This window comes from Melozone crissalis, unplaced genomic scaffold, assembly GCF_028551555.1.
Source record: "Melozone crissalis strain CALT ecotype California unplaced genomic scaffold, PUWL_Pcris_2 ptg000005l_1, whole genome shotgun sequence".
In the NCBI taxonomy this organism is placed as follows: Eukaryota; Metazoa; Chordata; class Aves; order Passeriformes; family Passerellidae; genus Melozone; species Melozone crissalis.
Window position 1 is genome coordinate 30,291,627 of NW_026535783.1, and position 25,056 is coordinate 30,316,682.

Consider the following 25,056-nt stretch of genomic DNA (forward strand, 5'->3'; position numbering starts at 1 on the left):
GTAAAGCGCTTAAGTGTATGCTTAGTCTCTGGTACACACTTCTATGTTCCTGATGTCGAGAAAATATACGTGTATAAATAAATGTGTATTTAAAATCAAAGGAATGCTTAACAGTTCTGCTGTACAAGTCTGGGTATGGCTGTTTTCACCATATTAAAGTGCAGTACTGTACAACCTGCTGCAACATCAAAGACCCCTCCTTCCTTCTTGCTTTTTCTTAGACATTCCTGCTCTTGCTTTTCGCTGCTTGTTTTGATTTTGGTCTGATTTCACTCGAAACTGATGCTGACACGTAATAAAATTCTCCAACATTTAGATTTTTGTCAAGCCTCCTGGCTGATCAAGGCTGTCAAGCTGATCAGCCTATTGATTCAGATCCAGGAGCCAACCACTCCAGCTACGCTGTTTCTTTTTGTGCAGCTTGGCAGCAGTGAGGAATCTAAGCATCAGTGTAACCATGCCTGGATTCAGAGCAAGGCTCAGCAAGGATCTGGGAGGACCAAACCACCTGAGACATGTGGTTACTGCACCACACAGAGCAGTGAGCTGGAGCTGTGTGAGAGCATTCCCGAGATGTTCCCACTGCCCATGCTCGCCTGCAAGGGAAACACTGGAGTTTGCTCAGGATTGTGTTGGTCTCATACCTCCATAGGTGATAAATGAGGTGCTGTGTGTTGTGCATGCCTTTCTCTCAAGTTGTTTTTTTTCTGTTAGTTGATTTGTTTTAATTTTTATTGGGTGCTAATTACATCACTGCACTCATGCGGTTTGTTCTGGTCTCCCATAAATAACAAATATTATTACTGCCAAGAGATGCTGGCAATATCTGTGAGAAGACATCCAGAGCCAATATTTAACTGAGTACCTGAGTGGATCATGACCTGACATTCATATGCACTCAGTCTGAAAACACTGCGTAACAGTATAAAAAACAAGAAAGTTGTAGCTGTGCTTTCATTTTAAATCTGGGATCTTGTGCTAGGTGTTAGGAAAACATTCAAAATTTTCCAAAATGTCAACAAAAAGATTTTTCCCAGCCTCAGTGGAGTTTTGATTGTGTCTCTCACTGAAGGCAGGTTTGACCCTTTCACCAGAAGCACAGGACTGGTAGCCCTCTCCTTACATACAAAGTTATGCATGGAGAGGTTTCTAATCCAAAAGATTAGAAGTGACTCCAAAGGTAGTTTTGCACAGCAGCAATTACTCAGGCCCTGGGAGCAAGCCTCAAAAGCTCCTGAATTAAGCCTGTCAGAGGAAAAAAAGCAAGGGCTGACCAAAGCCTGAGGACCTAGCAAGCAAAACTTCTGAAGTATTTTTTTTTCAAAGTTTCTTTTGAAAAGGTGTGAATATTCTTAGCATCTTTTCAACCTGTTCTGGCATAGGAATCTGTTCCTACTGCTTCTAATTTCCACATTTTGTGTCCTTTCACTATTTAGAACATTCCAGGCTCACAGCTAATTGTGGGTAAAAAAATCCTTTGGTAGATGGAACAGTATGAGATATGCTCTCACTTCCTGGTTCTTTTGAGGACAGTGACCCATGGCCAGGCAGGCTGTCTTACTTCTCACTGAATGGTTCTACATGGTGGGGTGATGCACAGCAGCAAATCCTCTCCAGTGTCATTGGCAAAAAGTGGGACTGATGATATTGGGTCACTTCCCACAGGAAGGGCCTGCAATTAAGAACATGGTGTTTATCTGACATGAATGGCTGGGAGATGATGTAATTGAAAATGCACTGCGCCACCACACTAACACCTGCTATATCCAAGGTGGTCCCCATTTGGCATCTGCATTTCTGATGTGGATGCATTGTTCTATCTGAGTTAACTTGAGCTGTTTTAGGAAAGCATTCTGAGTGTTGCTGAGCAGAGATAGCACCACACACGGATATAAAAGCATTGTTAAGACAAGCTTTATATGGGATGTTCTGCCAAATGGTTCCCTTCCCTTCCTCTTCTCATTTCCTTCTTCTTCTTTAGCCGCTGCAGAATGGTAATCCCTTTATTCACTTATGCATAAACTGGTGACTTTCCAGACCTGCCACAAAAGACATTTGACTAGATGACTTCTCTGGAAAGATGCAGCAGTAGGAGATGGAAATATCTTCCCTGAGGATTTTAATACAGCTCTGTTTGCACTGACAGTCAGAATATGGAGAACTTTGCACTGACAGCTGTAAATAAAAAGGAAAATACTACAGCTGGTTTCATTCTTCCCTCTAACATAAACTTTTTTTTCAATATCTGTTTTTGACCTTTAGAAACAGCACATGCACAATGTCTTGCTCATCCCAAGCAGCAAGCTTTGACATTTTGTTCTTAACACACAAAAGAGCAGGCACACAACTATATCTAAATGGAGAAAGCATGGAGACACTTATGGAGAGCAAAGTCACTGCTGGTTCCAAAAATTTCTGAGAGTTAAATATGAAAATGAAAATCTAGGCATTAAAAACCTGAGTCATTATTTCCTCATCTTGCAGATACACTGGCTAAAAACCTTTTTCTTCACTCTTTCCTTCCAGCCAAGAATGTCTCTTTCTGTCTGTCTGGTTGACTGCTGGACAGCCTATCCCTGCAGCCCATTCCAGAGACTGTTGGCAGGGTGAGCAGGGATCATCACCTTTTCTGATGTGGCTACGCATTGCAGAGCAACATGCAAGAGTAAAGGGGCCCAGGGGTGGCTCTAAAGATGGCTGTAAATACTCACAGGAAACACCTGGATTCTTGCCCCTCCACCACAAACTATTTCTCTGCTTTACCTAAGAACACAATTAGTATATTGAGGCTGCTGTGATGTTAAAAGAATAGTTATACCATGGTGTTTTTAGGAGATGTGACCCCAAGCCCTGTCTTGTACAACTGTAGGAGTCCTTCTAGTTCCCTAACCCGGACACTGACATAGGGGATGAGCAGTGTCCCTAGAACACCCAGTTTCAAAGCATTCCAGTCTGCAGATCCAGTTCTTCCCTCTTCCACTGGAAGGATTCCCTTCCCTTCCCTCTCCAGCTCTTCTTTCATCCCTCCCTCCATTCAGGCTCTCCAACCATCCATTTTCCACAGCATAGCTTCCCTCTGCTTTCTCAAGGAATGAAGCTTTGCTCTTGCCAAAGCGCAGTCATCTTTCTCCAAAGAAGACTGTTGGAAGCAGAGTTCCCCAGGTTACCCCTAATGTGATCCCCCAGGTGCATGTCAATACAATTCTCCTTCATTCCAGCAACCCCTCTCCATTGCCTGGGTGGAGCCTTGCTGTATATGACAGAGCAAAGTGTTCTGGTGACAACCACTCTTGAGCTCAGCTGCACTCATAACAGATGGCTGGAAGTGATTTTTCAGTTACTTCCTTAAGCAATGGTGGTGGCAAGAGTCTGGTGCTTTCGTCCTGCACCCACAGGGTCAGAACATCTCCGTTTTGGTAAAATGTGAAGCAGAAGCATAGTTCTGACACCTGCCAGAAAAAAAAAAAAAAAAAAGAAAGAAAAAAAAGGAAACAAGCCCTTCAAAGTAAGGACAGTTCTTGAACTGTTCTTAAAAGGGCCTGAAACTCGAAAACCACAAACTGCAGGTGAAAAGCTACTTCTTTTATGATGCGGGATACTTTGTTCCACACAGTGATTCCTTGGGGTCTTAATACATGACTTTTGCATTTCCCAAAATTATGTGGGGGAGAGCGGTGCAGAAATCACACATTCCTTTTTTTTTTCCAGTGTCTCATTCCATCTTTTCAGCCCAGAATTCAAGGATAGGCTCTGGCCTTCACATAAAAGGTATACAGCAGATGGTTTCATCAAAAGGAAAGTAGTGACTTCAGATTCAGTTTGAGAATTTTATTAAAACCATAGGTTTCTGTTCTATACAAAACTGAGGAGATTTCAAAAAAAAAGTATTAACGACATTGGAAACAGTGCAATGTAAGTGGCTTGTTGATAAAAATCTCTGAAAGCTATATACAGGATTAATACTACACAACTCTATTAATGTAGAGACTGTCAGCAACTTTAGCAATATATACAAACTACCTTTACACTCATAAATATCTTATTTACAGCTAATAAATAACATTCAAAGCTAAATCATGTTTCCTTATGAAAAGAACCTTCACTATTTTGTATCCAAATTTTAAATGTGTTTGTATTTGATCCTGTATTAAGAGCTGTCCAGATATTTTGCTTCTGAAGAATTTGACTTTCAAGAGAAAATTGCAACAAAATGTGGAATATATAGGGAATAAATCACTGTGTTTATTTTTAGAGGTCTCAAATGCAGTGGCTCAATACTCAACCCCACCCTCAGTGACTCATCACATCTCTGCTGTAGTTTAATCAAATGTGAAATCAAATGTGAGCAAATTCAGAGCTATTAATATTCCAACATATTGCACTGTTTAAGACTTTTATCCCCAAATATGCTAGCAGCTACAGTTGGAAATAAGAAACAAATTGTGGACATAAACACATACATATTTTTTCTTTGCTTTTAAGATGGGATGATATTGAAGAAGTCACCATCTCCATGCTGTCTTGCACATGCAGGAAAAGACTACAACACCCAGCATCAACAGCTAACATTACACTTCTCCAAATGTCTACCTTAAAGCCCTTGTGCCTCCCCAGCATTTTGTTTACTCTTTAGAAAGTCAAAAGAGGGCTACTGCACCTTTCAGCATGCTAGAAAAACTAAATATTACTTAAAAATGAGGAAGCAGACTGCCTCCAATATACCTATTTTTTTTAAACTTGCAGCACAGCTAATTTGAGAGTTTTTCAGAGCACTCCTTCTTGTGGAGCACAACCAGGCTGCTTTTAATTGGCTCAGCTCCTGCTTCCTGCTGAATTCCATCTCATGGCAGAAAACTGTGCAGCTCCTAGCACTGTGCCACAGCCAAGAAACAAACTGAGGTGGATCACTGGCGGTCACAATTCCAGTGCAGGGAAGTATGAGCATCCTTGTCAGCTGTCAAGGGGATTCACTTGCACTGAAAACTGCACACAGCAGCCACGCAGCTGCATGACTGACACTTGGTGCCAAAGAGCAGAGAAACTGTGACAGCTTCGGCAAACGTGACGCAAGCAAGCAGGGAGAGGGTGGAGGGTGGGGGGAAATATCTGTTTCCTGCATTTTCTGGTAGCTCAGTTCCTCTGCAGTTCCATTTTCACAGTGTTGAAGGCTAGACAGTTTCATTTGCAATAACTGAAAGCATAGATAAAATATTAAATGTCTAGATAAGACACTGGCATTGCTGCCTTCTTCTAGAGCTGTTATTTATTCCAGGGTAAGTGGCATAGAAGTATACAGCTATAACAGATCATACCTATTGCTAAGCAGCACTGGCATCTACCCCCAATTAAATACATTCATAACCACAAACTAAAAAATTCATCCCCATATTAAGTCAGTCCCTGACATCTTCTAGTATTACACACAGCAAAAGGTGATTTTTTTCACATGTGAAACCTACTTATTTGCTAAACACACACTTGAAAAACAATGAACTCTCTCCACTGAACTGCCTGAAAATTCAATTTGCCAAGATACAAAAAAAATTGTTTCAAATGACTCATGAAAAGAACAAAAAAACCCCACTAATCAAAAAAACAAAAAATAAACCCCAAAAACAAACAAAATAAAAACAGCAAGATAAAATAAAACCAAGTACAGGGCTTTGTTTCTTGTCAATAAATATTAAAAAATTGCTATATAGGATCTGATGTCAAGAAACCTTATCACAAGGCACCATGATTAAGCAAAATTACCTATATCTCTTCAGCACTTCAAACTTTGGCAAGTAGTTTTGCAGGTTTCTTTTGTTTTTAACTATTTAGATAATGTATCTTTATGGTTAGTAACTTCATATGCTGAGACTTTTTTTACAAGAAGTCTCTAAAATAGCTAGGAATAGCAGGCAAAAATCCAGCAGCAGATAAATATTTCTATATATTTGGTTCTGAACATCCAGTCTACAGGGATGAACAGACTCTTCTCCTCCCCAGTGTGAAAAATTCTTGTTCTTGTCACTTAAGCAGATTCATGAGCAGAATTTTCTTTTGAGGCTCTCTTGGTACTGTGGAGAAAAAAAATAAAATATAAAGGTGATGAGGAAGATACTTGTTCCCTCTTGTCTTATTTTTGAGAATTAAGGTTTTAAAACCCCCTACTTAACAGGAAGATAAATAACATGCTTAGGCTTCTCCTGGCTTCTGCTTGATTTTATGTCAGATACACACAGAGCTCTCAAGGCCTATGCAGGTCATTGCCCCAGCCTAATGGCCAGCACATGTGCATTTTTATGCAGAGCTAGATCTCAGTCCAGAAGCGTCCCCATGAGACCATTCACACACAGTAATTGAACTAAAATAAATATAACCTCTTCTCTATCTCAAACTTTAGAGGGTAAAGTCCAAAGACTGTCTCCACATCTAATCTGGGTCAGGAAAATTATTGATAGAAATATTAAAGTGCACCAAAGGGCTATTAAACAAAGGCAGAATCTCTGACCCATAGGATGAAACTCTCAGGAATTCACCCACCTGATGGCTGCCATCAGAAAGCAGTGTGCTAAGAAGAGCACCTTCACACACATGCCTGCTCCATTCCTGAACCAGCCCCATGTTCTGCAGCCAAGGGCAAGTGCTGAGACAGAGACACGCTTTCTCTGTGTGCTAGTGCCTCGTCTGTAACCCTCCACAACAGTCCCTCACACCTGGCCGAGTGACTGTGGGAGGCAGTGACCAGAGCTTGCTTCTCAGACATGCCAACAGCCACGCAAGGATGGCTACCAGAGGAGCAAGCCAAGAGCTTTCAAGCTGCCAAAGTGGCCATAAGCAAACCTCTCGTTAGTCTGAGCTGTGATGCTTTTGAAGCCCTGAGAAGACTAGTGCAAAAGTCAATTAAAGAAAAAGTTTAATTACCACTCTAGTGGTAATAAAGCAGTCTAAAACCAATAGTGATTACTCGTACCCTCCTCTCTTCCTGCTGACGGGCTGCTCCGAGCATTTCACAAATATTGCTGCCTCTTCTCCCTTACTGAGATGTGAGGTGCCATCTCGAGAACAGAACACCACTCTGTGGAATAAATATTGGAAAAGTCACAAGACTGAGCCAAACATCCCTTTTTTAATCTTAGAAAGAAGACTGGTGCTTGGAAACAGTCTTTATACTTTGTCACGTGGGGCACTGCTACTTTGCAGGCCTGTGAGAAAGTTATTTTTAAAAGAGAATTCTGTAACAAAAGAAACGCTGTGCAAGAACTGGTAAATGAATTATACATGGGCATCAAAGCATAGCCATAACTTTCACTGATCCTTTGCAAAAAAAAATACTTCTTGTGGCTAAGATAGCAGAAGTTCTATCCCAAAGTCTCTTGGATCTTTATTTACACCAGTCTTTACGTGAGATTTTGTCAGGTGAATGAACTTGGAAGAAAGCCATACTCCCTCACATGTGCAAACAAAGTAGGTTGCAATTTCCAGAAAACACGAGCACTCACTTTTCTATTTATCAGTACTTTCCCCACCCCTATATTTGTTCAGCTCTCATAACTGTTCTTTGATCAAGTGACTGACCTGTTTATTCAAAGGAGGAACTAATTATTATTTACTATACTATACATAGGACACACTCTGTTCTGGGCCCATGTTCTGCAAACAGATCTCATGTTTAGTGAATATGAGTATTTCAAAAGATTAATGTCGAAGCACTTCTGTTCAGGCTTTGACGTTTCAGCATTCACGCATTAGCAATGTCCTGCAACAGTCACATGTTTCAGTTTTCAACCACCATTCAGGTATTCAACCCCCAAGGAAATCCAACTTAACTAAGCAATAAATTCTTGTGCAAACACGCTTTTGGAAGGATCTCTAAAAAACTCCATCTAAGCATGCTCTTTGTGACAAAAGCTATGCAAGAACCCAGCATGAAAAAGGAGGACAGAAATTACAAACACAATCACTGATGCTGGTTCATGGAGATACTCTCCGGCATATTATAACTAACCTTAAGTAGGTACAACAGTGGGATACAAATTAATTACATGGGAGGAAGACTACAAGCTGCAGATCCCAGTGGAAGTAAATGGCTGAACTTGGCTGATAGAAATGGTGGTTTGATACCACTGGAGCCCGGATTATCATTAATACTGTACCCACTTGTAACTGCTTAACATGTTTGTCCCAATCTGAGATACCAGAAATCAGGGAGCACTGTCAATCAGAATTAATATAGCTTATAACAAATCAAAACAAGTTACTTTTTCTGAGTTTCCCCTGACTTCATTCTGATTCTCTGGATGTCAAATGTAAAGGGAGTCCACCAATCAGACCAGCTAAAGAAGGTGTCTTTTTCCCACTGCAGCTTCACCATAAACAGGTCTCCAATATCCACTTCTGTGTAAATCAGGAAGGAGAAGGTCTTGTTTGAGGAGATTTCAGGCCTGTGGGGAGGAGAATAAAAAAAAGAAAAAAACAAACAAAAAAGTTACCTTAAATTCTTGGACAGACAAAGAAAATTGAGGAGAAACAGAACGTGGAATTTTTGTACTCCAGAGAAGGAAGCAAAAACACCTCTACCTTTTGTAGAGGCAAAAGGAAACATCCTTCTCTACCAAGGCTGGTAAAATCCTGGGACAGTCTGCCAGGCAAGGGCTGTCCTCACCTGTGCTCTCAGAAAACCCAGACACCATCACCCATAACCAGTTTACATTCGTCAGAGCAGGAAACAACTCCATTCCCTGCCAGCCTGTGTCTAGGGACGTACACACAAATTTCTGCTTATTTGCAGAGCTGTGAAAGCAAATCCCAAGTGTCCCTCAGCTTCTGCACTGAGGCGTTCAGATGCATAAGTCCACTTTTAAGAAGATTTAACATGGTATAAAGATATTGAGAAAAAAATAAGAAAGCACTGGAAACACTCTTATTAAGCTGTGTCGCAGGTCAGACTTCATGTTTCCGTATTTCAGATGTCTTATCAAGAATGTAGGATTTGGTTCATTAATTTCCAAAGCAAATGCAACTCCTTGATCAAGGACAAGAGCAGATTCTGGGACCCTGTAAGATTAGTGCAGCTGAAGCCATAACAAGTTTTTCAGTTGAGACTTTAACAAATTAGGCAAAACAGTACTTTGCAGTTGTTTTTGTAGCTACTCACAGTGTGAAAGCAATGTTCTCACTCTTGTCTAGAGTGCCATAGAGAGAGATCAGGAATGGCTGGTTTGTCTTGGTCATGTTAGTCTTTGCAAAGAAATGAATCTTGACCTGATAATGAAAGACTGAAAGAATACAACAGAAAATGCCATTAGGAAAACTCAATCTCCTAAGAGACAGCTGGTGACAAAACCACCCTGCCTCACCTCTGAGAATTCTAGGCTGGAATTTCCCAGCTAATTCACTAAAATTAGTATATTACCCTGCAGGTGTCCAGGGTACTATTTTTTTGCAAGAATGTAAATATTAGCAAGCAAGGCAACAGCCATTAAAGAACACCTTTGCAGCTCTTGCAGCTAAACTTTGCAGCAAAGCTGCCACTATAATACTCCCAGAGTGTGCAGTATCACCTTCAAACCTGCTATTGAACATATAAGACTTGCTATACTTGACTTGAAACAAGTGAGCTGTGCCCTTCTCTTACAGGAGGCTTGGTAAAAGGAAAAAAAACCTAAAAACAAAAACCAAAAACAACCCACTGACACTGCAGGTCGGGAATGAGCCTTTTTGATTGCTGGCCCATCACACAATGCACACTATAAGAATACCATGGCCTACAGGCAAAGCTAAGGAGGAAAATAAAGTAGTAAAATCCAACATTATTTTCCTAGCTGTAAGGAAAATATTCTCCTCCCAGTTTTCTTGGGCTTTGTCATTCTCAGACCTCCCACAGCAGCAATTAGAATCAAGAAGTGCTGTGATGCTTTAATGAGGGCTGGTGCTCCTCTAGCAAGTGCACTACCAAAGGCATAAATCTGATGCTCCCATATCTTTAATTAAGATGCTCAGCAGACTGAGTTCTGTTGATTATTTCCCCAGCAGAAAGAAGTAATCATTCAGATGAAAAACACTGAAAAAGTTCCAAGTTTTGGATTGGGCAGCAGGAGTTGTCTAACTTTTGCTACTTAGAAACTTGTTACAAAATACCTTTCTTTTTGCACTCTACCCTACACCTCGAGTAGGACAACACTTTTCTCTGAGACTTGGATTCAATGGCAAACCACAGGCCAGCTTCACCCCTGCTCACCACAGGCACCAAAGCAGCAATATCCTCATCAGCAGCACATGCCCATCATGACACACAGCTGAGCACTAGTACCAGTCTTGCTCACCAGTAAGCAAGGAGTACCTACCTTTATAGGGCATCTGAGCACGGGTTTTCAGATACATTTTAGTGTTTCTCTTTGTTCTCACTCTGTTGACCTTGTAACCCAAATTGTTGCAGCGGTTCTTGCGGCAGCTCAGGCAGAGGCCCTTCTCAAAGGCCTCCTTTGTGTTGCAGCGGTAGGCCATGCTTGGCTTTTCTTCATTGAGGAGAGAGTCGATGAAGAGATGAATGGATCGTTCATGGGAGCATTTCACCAGCTGATCCACATCTTGAAAGAATGAAAATGTGTAATATGTATACACATGTGCATATAATGATATTAATCCCTAAGCAATGCTGTCAACAGGCATGATCCACTATGGCAGAAATGAGCTTTAGAGCATGACTTTTAAAAGCATTTGAAAGAACATATTCCTGCACCTCTCAGAGCTCTTTCCTTGCAAGACACCTTGCAGGGCTATTCAGGTTTCCCTCAGAATGTTATACTGTTTGTTTCAGAGCAACCTCACCTCCAAGCCCTTTCTCAGCAATCAGACGCAGTGCTTCTCCCAAGTTGCAGCCCGGCTGGAAACCTCCACCGTTGGGGTAAATATCAATGTGTCCAACAGGCTTCTGGATCCCAATGCTGCGGTCTGGAGAGCCTCGGGTGTAGGTGTGTAGGACATCCACAAACTCAGCATCATCCGGGGAGAGGCGAGTGAGTTCATCAGCATACTCAAAGGTAGGACCGGCAGGATCCAGCCCTTTATGGGGCCAACCACAAAGAAAAACTGATATTATTATCTGCCAAAGATACTGACATTGACAACAAATGCCAAACTCAGCTGCCACATTGGTCTAAAATACTGAGATTTTATGCAGACATTAGAGATGGATCACCACTTAAATATCATGAATGTATACTGGAGAATCAAATGCACTACCTTGGAAATTGTCAGTGTTTAAAAAAATAAAAGTGTATGCTAACACATGGAAGGAAGCCCAGCTAACTTCCTCAGAGCTTTAGCATTTCCAGTGGATGGGAGAAACAAGCTCTTAAGTATTTTCTCAATGTCTTTCTTTCTTGTCAAGAACTGTAGAAGTTGTATCTGAAGTAGGGAAAAGTCTTGCTGACAACTCCATGCCAGAGGAAAAGTGGGAAACATGAGTGAGGGCTTCACTGTCTACACACCTAAGGGGAAGGGGATTACTAGGGTAAACTGTCAAGCTGCAGCAACACTAACATCAAAAAAGCCCAGAGCTACTCTGCCAGTGAACAAGTACTATCTGCTGTTCAGACAACCCCTGAGAGCTGGCTGAGGGGACACATCCTTTCTGCAGCCCTCAGCTGGGGACAGGCACCTGTGCTGCTCACCCACTGTTAGCTCCACGCGGTCTGAGCTGCCTCCCCCTCAGCTGTGAGGGCTTCAGGGGCCACATTACATTGTTCCCTGTGCTTTTCCCAGGGAACAGTTCATCCTCAGCACCAAGAGCAACCATGGAGGAATAACAGAGGGCTACTGACATGTCAGTGATTTGGCAGACTCAGTGAAAGCAGCAAAGCTGCAACTTAGAGAAAGGAAGGGACTAGCACGTTGGCCTCCTGACTTTAATCTGCCACCTCTCAGGACTTGACCTTTCCAGATGTGACTGCTGCCTAGCCCACCTCCCAGCATGCCTGTGGATCTGGGATCACAGCCAGGCTCAGGTGAAAGTGCCAGGAGCTAGGCTCCCTTCTGAATGGTCCTCCCAAGCTCTCTCAGCAGCAAAGACACCACAGATGAGCAATTTTCTTATCTTCATTTGCTGATGAAGGCAATTCCTTTGTCAATGAGATCAGTGCTAGTGGCTCAGCTCCCAGGTGCTGGTTTGTAAACCAGCCCCAGAGTGGCCACACACTCTGCCTTGCCTAGCAGATTTCTCAGGCTCCAAAATTCACCTTAAGCAGACATAGCAACAGGGAAAATACATGTCTTCCCCAAATTCTCACAGTATTATTTCCAGACTAGAATATTTCTTGAGACTGTTATGATAAACTTTGTAATAATCCACATTGGATCTCTTCTGGTTATCTGTCCAGTCTCCCTTTGAGCCCATACAAACTTCTTTCATCTACATCACTCCACGGCAAAGAGTTCTGCAGGTACTAAACTTGCTGCAGCAGAATTTACTTCCTGTTCTGTCTCAAGGGCTCCCATCAGCTGCAAGGAATGACTGGCTGGATAAAGACAATCCACTGAATTTCTTATGCTGCAAGAGATACTGTGACCTTTGCCAAGCCATGGTTTGGTCAGTCCCCACCACAACCCCCCAGACTGCTTCTTTGTCAGGGCCTACTCACTCATTTCTTGTAAAAAAGCAAATAAAGGCTTTTCACTCACCACCCTTGTTGTTATTTTCTGAATATTTTTCCAGTTCTACCCCAGAAATATTGGGCCCTGCTGTTTCATTAAATAATAAATACATAACTAAAGTACTGCCAGCAAGCAACAATTATTCTGGTGATTTTTCAGTAGAACATAATATTTCAGTATGGAAGAGATGCAACTCTCCACTCTACAGTAACAGGTGTTCTTACCAGTAATTCTGTTCACCTTCTTTTTGGTCAGATTCCCAGCAATCCCAGCAGCATGGGCACCTAGACTGTACCCCAGCAAGTGGAGATTGTTGAGAGGATAATTAAATTGCTCCTGCAGAAGAGAACAATTTGTTTAAAGTTCGAAACCAAACACAAAAAAACATAAGACACAAAATAAAATGTTTTGATAACACTGGAATTTTTGTTGGAGCCATGAATAACAGAAGAAACACTAAACAGTTATCATTATTTTGTGCCATTGTAAATTTCTTGATCTAACCTACTTATGGCCAAAATCAAAACTGAGAGGAATGCAAAATAAAGGACAGGACACAGGGCTGTTTATTTCATAAAGGTTTTCAGCCACCCTCTTCCCACCAGTTTCTGAATCTCCTAAGGCAGGGCACATTTGCAATTCCCAAGGACTGGCTTCTGTATAATATATATAGGAACCTGTCTTTCATAGCTACCTCTCACAGAGTCCTCAGAAATACTCTGGGTGCACAGGACCCCACAGACCACAAGGTGAAGTCTCAGGAATGCAGTGCAAAAGGCCTCTGAGTAGGAGACAGCCAGTAGACCAAAGCTGGGATTTTACCAGTCCAGCAAAACTTCTCTCTGCAAGAGTTTAACTCCATCTACCCAACACGAGATGATTGACATAGCTGCATCATTGCTGTTTTGTCTTCTGTGACATTACATAGAATATGAGACATGCCTCCATGTCTTACCTCCATCCAGTCAATAAACATAGCAACATCCTTTCCCACCAGCCTGGTGTAGGCAGCTGACACCGGGTAGTGCTGCTGAGCTCGGTCTAGCCAGTCCACCACAATGACGTTTGAGTCAGGCTCCCTCTTGTACAGAGCATCCACCAGCTTTGGGACCCAACTTTCATACATCCCTGTCACCTGTTTGGTTTTGGTGATTTTAATTAAAATAGGAGAGATATATTAATATTTCTGTGAGACGCTTCTGCTCAGCTTATCTTACGTGTGGGGATAAAAGGGGGATTCCTCCCACTTTGTCTTACCGTCCACCCGTGGATCACCACAAAGGTTTTACTGGTATGGTTGAAGTTGCACTGTGCCAGGCTGTTCACCTGCCCAGGAACCAGGTAGCAGACATCCTCATCGGGCTCTGCAGGCGTCCGTAAGGAAAACTTGCTCTCGATTCCCTCAAAATTGTTTTCGCCTTCTTCTATAAGAGCACAAAAAACATAGCAGTGTTTTAGGAGTACTAGGACAAAGTCAGAAGGCACAGGTGCGATGTTGGAGAGATATGTGGAACAGTCAGGAGATATCTGGGACGGGTGTTTTTCATTTCCTACAGCACTCAGTGGACACACAACAGCTGTGTAAAGAGGAAATCAAAGGGTGAAAATTGCTCCCCTTCCAAGGTCCTGATAAAACAGTAAGAATCTGCTGAGCTGTCAGAGAGGTATGAACACATTTTGAGAGCCAGTATTTTTCCCATTACATTAAGCAGGAAACCTCTTAAGTATCACAAGAGTACAGAAAAGTGTGCACAACAGTCACAGACAGTCATCCAGGAGAGCAGAGAGTTACTACCATACTATTACATATTTTGGTGGTGTATCTTCCACATCACCTCACCAATAATCACTGCTTAACAAGGCCTTTTATAACTCTGTGTAGTTGCAGTGCATTAAAAGCTGTGAAGTCACCACTGTTTTACAGAATACTAGTTTTAAGTTTTGACCAACAAGCAGCAGGTGAGGAGATCAGACACCCATCAGAGAAACTGAGCTTGCAAACCAGAAGTCTATTTTGGAGTACATTTTCAGGTCATCTGATAACCCACAGAAAAATAAGCTGCCGAAAAATATCTTCCTCTGCCTGAAGCAGAGGGAAGGAGGGTGGGGAAGGAGGTGCCGATCTTGTACTGGAGGTAACAAAGTATGCTGTAGTCTGCAAAGACCACGCCCACCAACTTCCAGCTTCAAAATTTAAGTACTCCTTTTCCTGCCAAGTGACTTTAGACTTCATATTCACCATTTCTTCTGGGAAGAAACTTAAATGTCTCCTCTTTTTATGTCTGATTCAACTCCTAAATGCCTCTATACAGCACACCCTGTAATTAACTTTTCAAAACCCAGGCCCCAGTTTGGCAGCTTGAGTAAGGCAAATATTGATTGCCTGTTTTTCAAGTGCAGCTAAAGTTAGGACAGCTCTGTCCTACTCAGCATTGTCTTTCCTGGCATCAATAACACCAACCTTCCACAAACTCCTAAACACACATTAATGAATGGCTCCATGCCACCATAGGGAACACAAATGGACAAGATAAGGACCTCATGCTAGGCATGCAAAACAGATTTCCACTCCCTTTTCCCACTGCAGAAGAGGTTTTCTATGATAATTGGCAGATTTGCATTTCCTGCCTGAAGTTGTGCTGCATTGCTCAGGTGATAAATAACTAACAATTCATTTTTTTCCAAAACAGTTTTTCTGGTCTTCTCACTCCAGCTGCCATACATAACACAGCACTGACTAACTCACCTCAGGGAGCTCTAAAAAGCCTGGGAAGTTCTTGCTGTGCTTGGAGGATCACAAGAAATCAGGGTCTAACCTCCCTCATCACATCTAAAACCAGCACAGAGCCTTGCAACAAATGCTTACATAGCAGTCTCAGAGAAACTTGTCAGCCATAATCAATGGCTTAAAACTGCCCAAGTTCAGCAGGATTTCTCACCTGTCAAAGCACATGCAGGAAAGCAAGAACCATTCACTGAACAGAGGCAGTACTCAGCTTTAGGTTTCAACCTTGACTGTGCTAGGCTGGCTAGCTAATCCAGGATAATTACCCTGAGGGCCCCCTTCCTGCCTCCTTCCTCCTAAAGAAAGGTGTTTTTCATAGACCTTACCCGTCCTTCTACCAGTACAAGCATCCAGATAATGGTAAATATAACATTTTACCCACAAATGAAAGCTAAATTTACCAAACTAACCAAATGTCTGCATTTTTTCTCTATTTCTGCATATTCAAAACTTTATCACCAACTGACAGTATAAAACACTTTTTTGGAAAAAATCTTTAGACCTGCATTATTTACTTTTTAGCCAGAGAAAGAAAAGTCCCAAAGGCAGGTTGGTTAAATATCAGCTATAACTTTTCACTTGGCTGTGAATCACTAAAACCTTGAAAGGAACAAGAACAGCTTTCAATTGTAAGGCATACAATGCCAGGACTTTCAATTATGTATATTCCCTCCTAGTAAAGGAAGGCAAAAAAGAATAGTCCACCTGCTGACTAGTTAATAGTGCTTCCTTTCATACCTAGATATCATTTCCCTTCTGGATTAAACTTATCTGATAATCATCCAAAATCTAAATTACGTTGATATCCTGTCTTGTAGTGTGTTTTCAATTACAAACACATGCTAGAATTTGCATGTAAGTTCAGACCACAGCTCTTTTGAAAAGAAGCTCATAGGAAATTTACAATTCAAAGTGTACCATACTTAAGGGTACACTTGGAAAAGTGCACAAAGCCTAGAAAGATTGCAGTACAGTGGCACCTGCCACTGAAGATGTGTTAAGTGCTTCACACGTATTTGCGTGTTTCAATCTAACAATCTTTGATGGGGATTTGAGAACAGAAAATCACTGAGATACAGTCAGCACCAAGAAAGAAGCAGCTGCAAAGCAACAGCCCATGAGTTAGGGAAATGGCAGGCAGCCATTTTTCTCATTTAACTATGTTGTATGAGGATTAGAAAGTCAGAAGAAATTACTGTTATCATCTTATACCCACAAAAAGCGTCATGTTATCTTATGTCCACATATGGTCAGTTCCCAGCAGGAAGATACCCTTTGTATGAGGGTAGTGTGTGTGTAGTGGAGTTTATTACAGACTTCTTCACGGTGGGCCCATCAAGAAGATTTCCTCAGAATTTACCTGAGTTTGGCTTTGCAAATTCTATATAGCTCTGAGCACACACTCACCATAGTTTAGTTAATAGGATGTTTTAACTTAATTTAATTAAACCATGGAAACCCCCAGCTCTGAGCAGAAGATATCTTGTCTACACCTAATGTTGTGCTGCACACAAGCTGCAGTACCACCTCACATCCCAGCTCCTGGAGAGTACAGGAACACACAGTCTGTACACACTCACCACACAGATCAACACCTACATGTACCATGCCTTAAACCTGAAGCAGAGAAGTTCAGCAGATCACTTCAGAAAACAAGCATTTCCCACTTCTGCTTTCATACCTCATTGTATTTCTTGGTCTATTAAACAAATTATTCAGAACCAAACTTTGTCGTTCATAGACTTTTGCCACAGACCTTTTCCTTAGAGATTTAAAGGGAGATATCTCCTTGAATCATGTCCTGAGCCAGTGAACCACTGGGCCTCATTCCTACAGTCTTACACAAAGAACTGCAAAGACAGCCAATGTAAACACTCACCATAGTTTAGTTAATAAGATGTTTTAACTCAAGTTATTTAAACCATGGAAAACCCCAATATAGGTAGTTCTCAGCATGTTTCTGAAAGGTGGACAGAAACTTATCTGAATTAAGATTGCATTTTTCATAATGTAGATACAGAAATTAGGTATCAAGAAATATACATACGGATATTGAGATACTGAAGTAGGTTTTTATGACAAGAATGCAAGTCCCATTTCTAAACAAGGCTTTTGAATAAAACAGACTGGAAGTAAACACATGCAGACAAAAAAGAAATCCATACTTTTACTGAAAACTACACTTTCCCAGCTATAGTTCAGCAAAGGTACAAAGGCATGTGTTGTGTATTGCCAAAGCTTCCAGGCACATAGTTGCAAACACAAGCACCTGTTGCAAAATAAAGTTTTCTGTCTATGCTATGTGCTCACAGTTAGCATGACCTACAAAGGGATTATTTAGGGAAGTGAAGCAGAATTAAATTACCAATTCCAGATGGAAGCTGGCGTTTCAGGCTGCATCACCAAAACTTCACCATTTTGTCACGCTATACAAAGTTTTCTGATGGTTTTCTTACATCCCTACTTGCACAATATGAATTTCCATTTTTAAAAAGAAATAAAAAGCTGTCCTGTGCAGCAAGGTATAAAACCTCACAGAACTCAAAGAAAGTGGGGGGGAAGCTTACAAACTGGAAGTCAGTAGTTTTGTTTTTCCTGTCCAAAATTTGTGACACTTTGGACTTGCAACTTGTGAAATTCCGTTCAGTTAGGGACTCCTGTCAATTATCAATTTTGAAAGCATCCCACTGACTTTAGGCATTCTGACAAACCAATCAAGAGGATTCAGCCTCAAGTTTCTTTCACAGGAAGCCCAGGACAACTTGCCTTGACTGTGAAACTGTTTGCTACTGGTCAGCTGGGTGGCGAATGTGAGCCTTGAGGAAGTAACAACATCTGGAATATTAATCAAAAGTTAAACTGCCCACATCACAGAGATTGCCAAAATATTATAACAATGCATTTGCCAGAATGAGTACACCTAAGCTGTGGTTTTAAAAATGGAATCTTTGATAAACAACAATTTCCTAGCATTATGCACTCAGAAATGGAAATAGCATTAGCTAGGTGCAAAGATCCTTAGAAAGTATACTGCTAGACTGTGTGTTCTATGGCCCACAGAGACACGCATGCACACACATGCACAACAGCAAACATCTGCACATATCAAACATTTACCAGCTGTAGTTAACTGGGCTAAATCTTCCATCAGCCAACAATCAGCATTAGGAACACCCATCAATCAGTCATACTGAATTCCTAAGAGTTCTGAAGCAAACTCACAGCCAGCTGTAGCAAAAGGCCTATATCACAGAAACGGTTATCGTTTAATTTGATCTACACTATAAACAGAAAGCATACTACTGTGTGTTGCAATCCCAGGAAACCTACCTCACGAGTCAAGTTATTGTTTAACCTTGCTGCAAAAATATTACAACTTCATGTTTATTTATGTATTCCTCAATGGCAGAGCCCTGAGAGTACGTTCTGCTTCACTTCGCAGGTGGGGCCAGTGGAAAGAGCAATACCTTTGGAAAGCTACTGGGCACAAGTTCAGAAGCTAAGTAAGAACCTCCCAGCTCAAGTTTTGCAGCTGGCAAACTGCTGTTCTCCCACTGTGCACAGGGATGCCCACCCCTCTCCGCGGTACTCCCTCACAAATCTTTACTCAGCTGCAGCTGGGACACTTGCAATTCAATCCCGCAGATATCTAGCCACCCATGAGTCCCTCTGGAATAGCTGCAATTAGCTGAAGAAAAAATACAACCACTGTCAGACTTTGCAGTAATACAGAGGTAAGGATGCATGAGAAACTCCTACCATGCAAGTACTTCTGCACAGAGGAGATTCCAGCAAACTTTTAGGAGCGCTAGTGATCATGCTAATCTCCAGCACAACTTGAGGCCTGAGAGCCTCACCTCTGTGCCCTGTCAGAAATGCATTTTTTCTCAAAAGGCCATGCTACAGCTGCCCTGGTATGTCTATCCCAAACACAAACCATAGAAAAAGCCAGCAGCTCACATCACAGAACAGGTAAATATGCTGACTCTGGATTTACACTGGTAAATAAGGATCTGAATGTATTTCTAGCAATGCTTTTATCTTTTCCAGGACCAGCATCTTTTTCACCTAGAAAGTCCTTTTCTATGTTGTTTTTTAAATACTCTGGATTCTTGGAGGGCTCGATCACGTATTTGCTGTGGTTTCAAAAAACTTTTTACTGTGTTGTGCATGGAAAAGTGTGGAACTAAAGGCTTGAATTGCTTTAGGATGAGCACACAACCTGCTTTCATACAACCTTTTTCTAAGAAGAAATAATGAAATTATTGGTAAGTCTGTGTCAAATCAGTTCCTGCAGGGATGAAAGCTTTCTCTGAGAAGACAGTTATTTTACTGTATAGAACTTGGATACTGTGATGAAAATTGGTTTTGATTGTCTCTGATGGCACAAGATTGGATTCAAAGCTAGAATACATTCCTTTCACTGTACCCTAGCACCCCATCCACTTACTTTTGAATAGTTCCCTTCAGCTTCCCTATACACAAAGAAGTAACAAAGGGACGCACAGCAGAAAAAACAGAAGTTTATATATTCCAGCTTAGGATCACAAAGCAGCTCTAGGAGCTACAGCCACCCTTTCTTCTAAGGCCAGAAACTTTTAAAGACAGATACTATGTGTGGGAGATCAGTGTAAAGAAGTAAGCCTGTGACAGGACACTGCTAACAATATTTTAAAGCTTTTTTAAAGTTTGAGTAGTAGTGGTCTCCTAAAGCTAGTCAATTTGTTCATAACAGCTTCAGTTACATTGTGATTAATTGAGAGAGCATTAGTAAAAATCTAGCACCATTTGCACATCTTCCACTTCCCATAGCTTGGGCAGGATGTCTACGCACGAGTGCAGGTACAACAGGCAGAGTGCGGACACAGCCGTAAGCGAACGGGAGTAAATCACTCTGTTCACTTTTCCCCTAGTGGATCCTGCTCATTATAGGCTTAACTACATCTCGAACACATTACCACGACAGCGATGAAACTCAGCCTTGCCTTGTCTGGGATCAAGAACTGTACGAAGCTGGGATGCTGGGACAGATGAGCCCCACAGAAGAGGAAGCCGAGGGACCTTACCGTGGTGCTACTGCTGTGCAAATCCCTTGCTGGGGCAAGGAACTCTCGGAAGCCACCTTGTCTCTGGGAAAAAAAACACATCCCAAACCTCAACAGGTCGCGCCACCAGCCCAGCAGGTTGTGCCTGAGTTTCGGCTGGAGAACAGGCTCCAGGTCTCTCCTAACAGGATGGAGGTTCCCCCCCGGTGTCGCTTTCCAGCGCCTTCCAAGCCCACTCCGCGACACCCGGGTCCCGCAGCATCCCAAGCTCCCCGGGACAGCTTCACAAAGGAAAGATTGCAAACTCCCCTTTCCCGCCACGCTTCCCCCAAGCCCCGTTTCCCAGGAGCAACAGGCGGGCCCGGCAGTCCCGCGTCCCGGACTCACCGCCGAGAGCAGCGCCCCAGCGCAGGCAGAGGCACACGGCGGCCAGCAGCGCCTTCCTCCACATCTCGCCTCCTCCGCGGGCACGAAAGTTTCGGCGCGAAAAGAAAAAAAAAAATTAAAAATTAAAAAGTAAGTAAGTTTTTTTTTTTTTTTCTCTGAAAACTTACGATAACTAAAACAGAAGTGCGGCGCCGAAGCGCAGCGAAGGACAGGGCAGCCCGCGGAGCGCCCAGCACCAGCGACGCCGCGCCCGCCCGCCCTTATGTCCTGGGCAATATGCAAATATGTAAATAAATATGCAAACATGCAAACGACCCTGCGCGCCCATTGGGCGGGCGCCGAGGGACGGGGCGGGGCCGGGCGGGGCGGGTTCGGGCCCGGGCCCCACAGGGCGCGGGATGGAGCGGGGCGCAATGGGACGGGATGGAGCGGCACGGGCCCGGCCCGGCCTGGCACGGTGCGCTCCCTTGGCTCCGAGCCCTCCCTGGGCCTGGCTCCCACCGCCTTCCCAGAGCCCTCTGGCCAGCCCTGTCCCCGCAGCCAGGACGCGGCCCCCGTTTCACCCCCGAGGTCCTTCCTGCCTGTGGCGACCTAGCTCTGCTATGCCTCCGGAGGAGTCTTCCTTCCCATTCCTGCTTTTGCACCAGTAAGCGGCAGCTAACTACATTTTCTGTGCAGTGCTTGCAAGGGACCTTCTGCTGTTGCCTTGAAAAATCTTTGCCAAGACCTTGTTTTGCCAGCACTCGAGGGGATACAAGTTTGGAGAAAAAAATTAATTCGCTGGAGATTGCATCTGTTCTCTTGAGAAATAAAAAATTGCTTCCTTGAGCTCTTCACCTCTCTCTGCGCTCCTCTCAGAAATGTGGTTTGCGCTGAGATCTGTGTTGGCAGCCACTGGGTGAAAGATCAGTTATGTAAGGACATTAATTTAATAACAATACCGGTTTTCATTTCATTGTGCAGTTTATTGCCAAAGGCGCAGCTTCATAAAGAAGCTTATTACACAGGGAATGAGGACTCCCTGGGTTTTGCAATGTGAAGCAAATGGGATTCACTTTAAGGGTAACAGATCTTTCTCATACCAGACACTTTAGGAGACTAAAACATGTCTGGTTATATTAGTGAGATTGTTCAATAAGAGGTTGCTGAAGTGTAGAAGTAGTACTGGGTCACCTTTCCAACTTTAGGTTCCACTAAAAGACCAGTAAGATCTATAAGTGAGAGTACATTTTCCCTCAAGACACTAGAGTTTCCTCCATCAGCAATCCCTATTTATAGCCAGAAGGCATCAGAAGAATTTAGCGAAGGTACAAACTGTTCATGCTGAGACTTTTTGAGACAACTGAGTGGCAGGAAGAGGAGGGGGCTAACACAGTTGTGAGGCAGGGACAGAGGCTGGGAGTCCAAACAGGGGATTGGAGATGAAGAGGCAGGAGAGACCAGCCTTCCTCCCCAGAGGATGGTGGTGATGTGAGAAGGGAAAAATGTGATTTGTGCTGCAGCTTGCTATGTACTGAGCATATCCTCTGACAGTGTTTGAGACCCTCTTGTCAAAACAATAGCAAGAACTTTTTCATGTCTTTCTTTTCCCCAAGTGTGGACTAAACAATGCATTTCTCTTGATCTAATTTGGTTGAAACTCCATAGCACAATTTCCTCCAGAAATTACCCTGACTCTATCTCAGGTCAGACATCCTTCCTAGAAAATTTCATTCCCTGATGGCAGCATAAGGCAAACTAAAAGAACAAACACTTTGAGGCAGGTTGCTGTTAGGAAGACTGTCAGGTCATCCTAATCACAGGTGATGCTACCTTCCCATCAGAGCAAAACCGTGTATGAAGTCTTCTAATTTGTACAACTACATTCATGCCTACTGCAGGGGGGGAAAAAAAAGAAAAGGAAAAAAAAGCTTACAATATTACATATTACATTAATTTTGTGGGAAAATACGTAGTGTCATTTTAACCGCTTATAGGATCAGGTAGAAAGGAGCAGTGGCAATGCTTGACACACCAGCCCTGGACAGATTGCTGAGATTGCTGGCTCTGTCTGTAAATCCATGGGCTGTAATCAGACTCAGACTAACGGTTAACTCCCCATATAGTTTGTGAAACCCATCAATAGCAAGGACAGGCAACAGATTTACACAGAATGAAATCTAATTTGTTACACTGAAAAGGCTTGTTTGCATAATTTTTTCTTCATGGCCATGCCTCACTTTAAGACATAGGTACATATTTAAGAAAGGGCTATGCAAAGTGTCGAACAAATAAAAAAAAAAAAAAAAAAAAGGAAATATTAAAAACAAAATGCTAGGAAAGCCCTTTCAAGTCATGAAAGATGGGGAAGAGGACAATTCTAGTTTCTTGGATCTTGAACAAAATTGCCTATGTCTGTTGTAAATGCAGATGTAAAATAATCTGAAATAGATGGGACACAGCACATTTTCCAACATTTAATAACCTTTTTCCCTTGCAGATAATCATGATTAGATGGAAAAGAAGCTTCATGGCATCAACTCAAGGTGCTTCAGTGCAATCATTAACTGGACTTGAGTTCCTCTTCCTCTGTGAAATACATAATCCCAGAGGGGAAAGCAAGGCTCCGTCTGTAACACAGAGCCTGATTTATAGTGTTCATGGACTCCAAAGTGGGTAGAAGGTACTATAGTGAGAGCTGAAATACACTGCTTCTAATAAGGACTGGGGAAAGCCTGGACAGTGAAGAGAGAAGTTGCATAATCAGATTGGTGCTTGCACCCACAGACCATGTAGAAGGTTAAGGCAGAGACAAGCCCAGAAGTGTCTCCAACACAATGTGGGCAGCATTGCGGTGCAGCTGTGCTAAAACCCCAGCAAACCCACTGGCCTCACCCAGCAAGGAGAGAACAACCAGAAAATTTCATTTCCACAACAATGCTCCAAAGACAGCTTGAAGCACAAGGAGAAGGGAAGGGGGCTGACACAATGTGACACTGAATGTTTTTGTACTGCTTTAACATAAAAGATTTTATAACTGAGGGTGAGAAGTCTTCCAACAAAAGTATCTGCTTAGAAACAAGCAGAAAACATTCTGGTCTCCTTCTGACTAGGAAATACGAGTAAGAAGACTTCTCTTTTTTTTCTTTCTGTAAATATTTGAATTTTTTCTTTCCCCACCCAGAAGAAAAATAGTGAAAATAAAGCCAAAACCTCAGCATAAACTTCCAGATTATTTCTGTACTAATGAATTCAAAGAAACAAACAAAAAATGATCCTTTTATCCTACTTCTATTTTGTTCAAAGATATCAGTGAAATGTATTTTTTCAAATGTGTTTTTTTCTGAAAATCAGCCATTTTCTCTCCAGTTTGAGAATAAAAAAATTCCTCTTCCCTTCTTGTTTCAATAACCACTAACTGGGCTACAGTTACTTTACATGCAGCAAGTCCTCTTATCCTAAGCCTCTTTGCTTCAAGTGAGGAGCAACACTACATCAGGACACCCAGGTGCCTGAGGGTGACTATTGAGCCTGTCCCACCTGCGCTCATCAGCAGGCCCTTTGTGCGGCTCACTATCGGGCGCTTTTCCCCACTGGCAGTGAGCGAGGACCACTGGTACCTTTCAGAAGGGGAGGGACAGCCCAGTGACAGGCAGGAGTGCAGGCAGGTGAGAGCTACAGCTGCACCAAAGCCTGTGTGTGGTGGTTATCCTGAATCTCCCTAAATGGGCAGATGGGAAAGGTGGCAGCAGGAACAACCTGGGTGTCTGCTTAGGAACATAGTATGTGTGCCTTCACTAGCACCTGTCAGTATGTGGAAGAGCCCAGCTGAAGGCATGGAAATACTGGGAGCTATGCAGCAGCTGCAGCTCTGACTGCAGTAGACAGGACACCTGTTCCTCCTGATAACTTTTCTGTTCTGCAGAGAGGTTCTTCCAGTCTTTGGTGTCATAGGAAACAAGAGGAGGCTTGTGTAAAACAGTCTTTAGCTGTTATGTCTTGCTGTATTTTTCCATTCTATTGCTGTGATATCACTTGCTGTTCTGTTCCCAGATTGTCTTATCTTACAGACAAGGTCCTCTTACTGATTAGCACAAGGATTCATTCCTCTTCATCCCACTCCAGTGCACTATGAAAGCTACTAATTCCTTTAAAAAAAAATAGAGATATGGAAGCATGCCTTGCTCTGGTAGTGAGTTGTGGATCTGGTTGTGATGCAAC

The 25,056-nt window shown here is 42.6% G+C and overlaps 1 protein-coding gene and 1 long non-coding RNA gene across 3 annotated transcripts; one reads left to right on the forward strand and one right to left on the reverse strand.

Moving 5' to 3' along the window:
* The first annotated feature begins 582 nt into the window (after positions 1 to 582).
* On the forward strand, positions 583 to 25,056 carry LOC128943005 (uncharacterized). The gene is made up of 4 exons (XR_008483665.1): positions 583 to 671; positions 18,877 to 19,692; positions 20,338 to 20,985; positions 23,336 to 25,056. It is a non-coding gene; the product is annotated as an uncharacterized LOC128943005 (long non-coding RNA).
* On the reverse strand, positions 5,596 to 21,118 carry LPL (lipoprotein lipase). 2 transcript variants are annotated; one of them, XM_054285744.1, is made up of 10 exons: positions 20,857 to 21,118; positions 13,897 to 14,060; positions 13,595 to 13,774; positions 12,864 to 12,975; positions 10,816 to 11,049; positions 10,332 to 10,574; positions 9,143 to 9,263; positions 8,247 to 8,429; positions 6,959 to 7,063; positions 5,596 to 6,062 (listed from the first exon to the last, which is right to left on the reverse strand). In XM_054285744.1, exons 1-10 carry the CDS (start codon positions 20,918 to 20,920, stop codon positions 6,017 to 6,019), a joined length of 1,452 nt encoding a protein of 483 aa, XP_054141719.1. In that variant the 5' UTR covers positions 20,921 to 21,118; the 3' UTR covers positions 5,596 to 6,016. The 2 variants fall into 2 exon arrangements, with proteins under 2 accessions (XP_054141719.1, XP_054141711.1); XM_054285736.1 differs by having other exon boundaries at positions 13,897 to 14,063.